Genomic DNA, 6,994 nt, shown 5'->3' with positions numbered 1-6,994 from the left:
TCCTTTCCCCTCCCGTCTTCCCCTCTCCTCTCCTTTCCTCTTCTCTCTTCTCTCCTCTCATCTCCTCTCTTGTCCCTCTCCTTTCTCCCCACCTCCCCTTCTCCCCCACTCCTCTGCTCTCTTCTCCTCTCCTTTCCTCTCCTCTCCTCTTCTCTCCTCTCCTCTCCACTCCTCTTGTCTCCTCTCCTCTCCTCTCCTCTACTCTTCTTTCATTTATGTCCTGTTGTTTTTGTTTATTTGTTTGTTTTGCAGTTTTTAGGAGATGAGGTCTTACCCTGTTGCTGCTACCCTGAACTCCTCAGCTCAAGAAATTCTCCCAATTCAGCTCCTGATTAGTTGCAGCCACAGATGCGTCCTGTTGTGCTGGATTAATGTTTTTAAAAAATTTCTTAGAGATGAAGTCTATATTGTCTAGGCTGTTCTGTGCTGCCACTCCTGGCCTCAAGCAATCCTCAAGCTACCATCACATTCTGAGGTCCTGGGGTTTAGGGCTTCAAGAATAAATTGAAAGGGAAGGCACAATTCAACCTATAACAAGAGGAAAACTGTCCAAGAAATGATTTAACCTATCTTTACACTAAAAAGCCTATGAGATTAAGTGACTTGCTCAAGTTAATTGAGATTGTTAGTGACAGAGATCAGCACAGAACCCCTATCCCTGCACATCCATTTCAAGGTCTTTCCCATTTTACTATTTTTCCTCCATCCTTGTGTCGAATGCACTACTGTGAATTAGTAAGTTGCACCCAATATATGCATACATGGTTGGCATATTAAAATGTTTTCTAGTTTCCTATTATGTATTATTGGTTTAACATTATTATTTGGTTATAATATTTATTATTGGTTTAACATTATTATTTGGTTACATGATTTATTATTGATATAACATTATTGTAAACTTTGTAAATTTCTATTTCATAAGTGTGACACTTAAGAAGTTAACATATTGGCATTCAGTAAGTATTTTATATTTTATCACATCTCAAGATTCCTGTGCATTTCGAACTAACTCCGCAGTTATTCTAAAATCTTTACATCAGAATATCGCTGAAAGTCTCTAGATAGGTAAAACATGCATGCAAATGTATATTTTACCAGCATATTTGTAAAACAGGTACAGGTTTCCTTTGATTTATAATATTATGAGAATAAGCACATAGTAGAAAACAAATAAAGTGCAATTCATTTTAAAAGTGATTATAGGCCGGGCGCGGTGGCTCAAGCCTATAATCCCAGCACTTTGGGAGGCCAAGACGGGTGGATCACGAGGTCAGGAGATCGAGACCACCCTGGCTAACACGGTGAAACCCCGTCTCTACTAAAAAATACAAAAAACTAGCCGAGCGTGGTGGCGGCGCCTGTAGTCCTAGCTACTCGGGAGGCTGAGGCAGGAGAATGGCGTAAACCCGGGAGGCGGAGCTTGCAGTGAGCTGAGATCCGGCCACTGCACTCCAGCCTGGGCAGCAGAGCGAGACTCCATCTCAAAAAAAAAAAAAAAAAAAAAAAAAAGTGATTATATAAGATAAAACCTAATTCATGCTGTATTCCAATAAAATATAAATTTCCTAGTAAATCATGCAAATAACAAACTGCTTAAACATAAATGCAATCAAGACTAAATGAGAAGTGCTTAAAGCCAAAGTGAAAAGAACCAACAGAAATGAATCCAAATTAGCTATGTATGTTTGAGGTCTTCAGTTGGAAATAGTAAGCATGCTGTGGTTCAGAATATTTATAAATAAATGTCATCCTACATCATATTAAATTACACATGTTTCTAGTTGTCCTTTCTTTAGATTACAAAAGTCATTTTAATCATCTGGTAATCTTTACAATACAAAATTATTGGTCAATTAAAAAAAATCCTTGTCCGTTTCATGTTATTTCTTTTGTGGCACTATGATTATTTCATATGTGAGTAAATAGTTCTCTCAAAAAAATTCCTCTGAAACAAAGTCATATTAACTCATTTACTTGCCTAGTTTCCCACAGATTCTTGATTTTTCAAAAAATCCTTGTTTCTTTACTTGGAACAAGCATCTTGAATTAATAAACATCAGGAAACTATATGCCAGATCCTCCTGAATGTACAGCATAATGCTTTATGGCAGTCGGCAGATGGATTAAAACTAGAATGCAAACATATCCAGGGGTCTGATTTGAGAATAAGGTCAAGGCTTTAGAGGCAGAAGAGAGGGGTATGCTTCCAAATAGAGCTTTGAGACTAAAAACTGGTTTACAGGTATAAATATGAGACTTGTCATTACTACCATAAGTGAAAGTTGCTAATCAAAATTCAGTACCCATATGACCAAGGGCATGGAAGGCAAGCAGGAAAAGTCCAAAAGATTGAGTAGTGATTCTAGATTGGCAGCTAACATCACTGAAATCATGTAGTTGATAAGCTGGTGTAGGTGAAGTAAGAATGGAGCTTCAATGGAGAATCCTAAACAGTACAACTTAAGGACAAATAAATATTTGTCAGGATATGAGTGCAAACACAGAACTATGTTACAATCTGACTTACAATACATTCATTTATTACTCAGCAATATGAATGACTAGGCTTGTGTCTCCATGAACATATGTGATTTTACTTCACAGAGTCCTTCTGGGTACTTTGTTGACTGAGATGTGAGGGATTCTAAAGGTTCTGAAGCTTGGCTATGGGCATTGATCTCTTGATAAGTTATTTTCTTTGATCTTATCACCACAAAGAAAACAAACAAATTATCTTTCTTGTTTGTGAGGCCAAATGTATTGTTAAACCAAGCTGTTACAGGCTCAGAAATTCTGTTCCCAAAGGGAATACTAACAGGTACACTTTCTTTTTCAGATTGTCTCAGCTTTGCAAAGATGATAGAAAAGCATATCAGAATAAAGTAGGACAATGGTCAGCCTCTTTCATTATGTAGGAAGTATGCGTCCTTCCTACATGATCGTGATCACATGACTAAGTCTCATGTTTGTACATTCAACAGCTATGAAATTTAAGTACTCAGTGGCTGGCTAAGTTAAATTGTTATGCTAACAATCCTGGTGCCAACATGTTTAGCTAGCTCCACTAAAGGCTAATTTCTGGGCCAGTATTTATTGATATTCCTAACTATAAACACTATTATAACTTCTGTAGATTGTAAAATAGAAATAAAGAGATGTCCTTGATTTTACAAAATTTAGGCACTAGTGAATGATAAAATCGGCATTCTTTACAGTGAACTAGGGAAACAAGCCAGGGATTCAAGCACAGAGGAGAAAAAACACATAAGATTTTAGAGTTATTCTTACCTATCACGTTTACTACCTTCTGTTTAATCCTCACTTGTCTTTAAACAATCTATGTACATTTTCTTTAACTAATTTGATTCATACAGTTGTATCAAAGTAGAATAAGTCAGTGATCTAAAATTCTATTTTGAGCTCTTGCTAGACATCTATACCCAAATGCAACATAAATAGATTTTCAGTCTGTCCCAAACTGAACTCATCATGTCTCAAAACAGGTTTTCTTTTTAATCCCTCATCTGTCTCAATAGTTCCACATGTTATTTCGCCAACTTGAAACCTTGGAGACTCTCTAGTTTTCTTGAGCTTCCTCATTCCCAAATCTAGTCACCAATATCGATTTTTCCTATTTAAAACGTTATTCAATTTATTCCTTTTTCTGTGTCGATAATGTTTTGCATTTCTGTAACTGTATTTTCTAGTTGTTTCCTAATATATTCTTTTAGTTAACTTTATTTCAATCAATGCTAAATTGTACAGTGTTTTTTTCTAAAATGTAAGCTGATCATTTCAATTTTTGCTCCATATTCTTCCAAAGCTTTTTTAAAATATAAGTATATGAAGCGTTCACATAGACTGTGTGACTTATTCCTATAAGACCAAGTTGAGCTGTTCAATTTTATCTATTCCAATACCTTCTCTATGTTATACTTAGAAATATTTGACAAACTTGTCCTGAGCTCATACATCACACAGCCTTTGTATATGCTACTCTCTTTGCTTAGAATATGTTCAGACTTTTGTTTTCAGCCACTAAATATACTCTTTCTCTGCAAAGGTTTTCTTAACTACCTCAGGCAGAGACTCCATTTCTTTCAGTTTGTTTTCACTCTTTTTGTATATATTTCCATTAAAGGGATGATTACATTTTAATAAACCAATTAATTTGTATTTTTGTTGGTTTTGCCTCTAAATCATATGTTCCTTGAGAACAAGGACTGATCTTATAATTACTGTCAGTAAATAACTTAGCATTACATCTGTCACTTGAGTGATGTTCATCAAAGTAGTAAGTACTGTTGGATATTTCTGAAAGTTTTACAAGTAGTTCCCCCGATAGCTCCTCTCTACATACATAGAATTATTTCAAATGTGTGACATTAGTCAGTGGAGTGGGCAGAAAGTCATATCATCCAGTTGTGGGAATTAAGGAAAAGAAAGTTCCATTAACCAGGATATGCTATGTTGCACTTTGCTGACAAATAACCTCTCATGTCCCCAACTCTGTAGTTGGATAATGAATGTTAACTTTTCATTCACCACATAAGCTGTGAATATGAGTGTCTTTTCAGGGCAGTTATCCTCTATTTGACATATCAGCAATCCATATTGATAGAGTCTCCACTATGTAGAATTCTTTGTTTTCACAGTCAACATGACAAGAGATAATGGAGAATCTCCTATTAATTTGTATGTATTTCTGTGAGTAATTGATTCACTTTTTATTGGATTATTTTCCATTGACAAAAGTAAGTTATATAGCTATGCTTAACTTCAAGGTGGCAGAGAAGTATAATCATCCTCTGTGTCTAGGAGAAGATAAAGCAAAAATATTGCTTTCTTCCATAAGATATAGGAACTAAGTAACAGACAGTAGCAACAGAGCCTTTCATAGAAATATTTACATGACAATTAATTAAACAGTAAAACCATTTCATACTAATAAAACATCAAAAGTGATATGATTTTTTAAAACTCTTTTGTGATTCTAATTAGTGTCTGTTAGGATTGGCTAATATGAATGAAATACTGTGATTCAACATGGCAGGATAACTGTCTTTTTTTTTTTTTTTTTTTCTTTTTTTTTTTTCCAGCTTCCAAAAACTTTATTGGCAAATATGCTCTATAAAAGAATGATCAATCCTGTTGCTTCTAAGTCAGTGGAATGAAGAGCTGTGTCCAGGGACACACCACGCCGTACTGAAGGAGACTGCTGCCATGTCCACCTCTTATTCATAGATCCAGTCATGAGCACAAGACTTGTAGTCAACCAGTTCTTCAGGCTTAAACCATAGGCTGATTTCTTTTTCAGCACTTTTTACTGAGTCACTGCCATGAATGATGTTCCTGCCAACCTGAATGCAGAAGTCCCCACGAATGGTGCCTGGCTTAGAATCTGCTGGATTGGTCTCCCCAAGCATCACTCGGCCTGTCTTCACCATGTTCAGCCCCTCCCAGACCATGGCCACAACCGGCCCCGAGTTCATGTACTTCACCAGCCCGGGGAAGAACGGGCGGTCTTTCAGGTCAACGTAGTGCTGCTTCAGGTGTTCCTCAGAGGCCCGGAGGAACTTCATGGCCACGAGGCGGAACCCCTTCTGCTCGAAGCGCTTGATGATCTCGCCCACCAGGCCGCGCTGCACGCCGTCCGGCTTGATGGCGATGAAGGTGCGCTCGAGGTTGGCCATGGTCCGGGAAGCTGGAGGGGCCGGGTGGCGGCGCTGCGCTGCGAGAGCAGAGAGCTGGAGCGACCGGATAACTGTCTTTTTAAAGACTGTCAGAAAAATAGGCAACGGCACCCTGAAACATATGGGCATTATGAAAACTCTATACTTGACCACTATTAAATGTATTAAATATCAGTATTAGTTTATTTAATTATTAATTATAAATTTTGAATTTCTCCCAATTTCTAAAACTAAATTTGAATGTGTATTTGTTTGGTTGCATTGTATATCTGTTACTGAGAAGAGATAGAGTTTAATTATTATAAAATATCAAGCCACACAAGCATGATTTTTTCTACAAACATATAAATGTCACTATACTTAAGATAGTGTATTTTATAATTGCAGTTATGATTGCTAAATAAGTTAATATGCAAATAATACATAATTTATTGTTAGTGGAGTTCTTTCTATTGTCCAACAATATTTTGTGTTGTCCGAGATCCCAGTTTTAAGAACTACTCCCCGCATCTTTGTGATTATAAAGAAATTTCCCTTTTGAACTAAAAAAACAAATTTCTTTTTTTCCAATATCTCTCTCGATTACCAGCAATCAATCTTTTGGTTTTTTTTTTTTTTAATTTGGTATTAATTCATTTGAGTAACTGCTAAACTATTCCATGTCCCCAAATAGTTTGATTTGTAAGGATGACAGCAGATGTTCTGTTGAGTAGAAAATTCCTCTAGTTTTATTTCTACTATCCTTCTCTATTTCAGTCACATAGCAAACACTCAAGATGGTGAACTTTCTTTCTTAGAAGGTGACTTGGGTTTTATTCTTGTCAGTTGCATTTAAACAATTCTTTACTTCTTCCTGAAGATGAGAGGATTAGTAATTTTCTTTTTCTCTGTTCTTTACCTTCTGATTTAGGATACTCATAGATAAGTGCCATTGCACATCATAATTCAACTCCACATTTTGAGCTGAGGGAGAACTATAGCAAGAGTTGAAGGATCTCTCCTTTAGGACCATTGAGAATGTAGAGTGTCTCTGGAGACACAAAATCATACTAAGATTTTAGAGTGATTCTCTGCATGCTTCTCTTACTCTGCCTATTATATATTTATATTATGCAATTTCCCCTTAGTTATTAGCATTTAATTTTGAGCATGTTACTAGCTACAAAATGATGACTTTATAGGCCTCTGGCCGGCTCTAAATTTTGTAAAATGTTTGATGTATAGAAAACTTAGTTCCTTTTTCATATTAGTAGAATCTACTGGCAACCTCGGAAACATCTAAGGGCCATTTGCAACGT

General features: G+C 36.3%; 1 protein-coding gene across 1 annotated transcript; it reads right to left on the bottom strand.

Annotated features, from left to right (window-relative positions):
* Window positions 1–5,066: 5,066 nt before the first annotated feature.
* On the bottom strand, window positions 5,067–5,758 carry LOC104680789 (nucleoside diphosphate kinase B). Its single transcript, XM_010386882.2, has one exon. It carries the CDS (start codon window positions 5,694–5,696, stop codon window positions 5,238–5,240), a length of 459 nt encoding a protein of 152 aa, XP_010385184.2. The 5' UTR covers window positions 5,697–5,758; the 3' UTR covers window positions 5,067–5,237.
* Between the last annotated feature and the right edge of the window lie 1,236 nt (window positions 5,759–6,994).

This window comes from Rhinopithecus roxellana, chromosome 1, assembly GCF_007565055.1.
Source record: "Rhinopithecus roxellana isolate Shanxi Qingling chromosome 1, ASM756505v1, whole genome shotgun sequence".
In the NCBI taxonomy this organism is placed as follows: domain Eukaryota; kingdom Metazoa; phylum Chordata; class Mammalia; order Primates; family Cercopithecidae; genus Rhinopithecus; species Rhinopithecus roxellana.
This window is presented reverse-complemented; position numbering and strand designations above follow the sequence as displayed.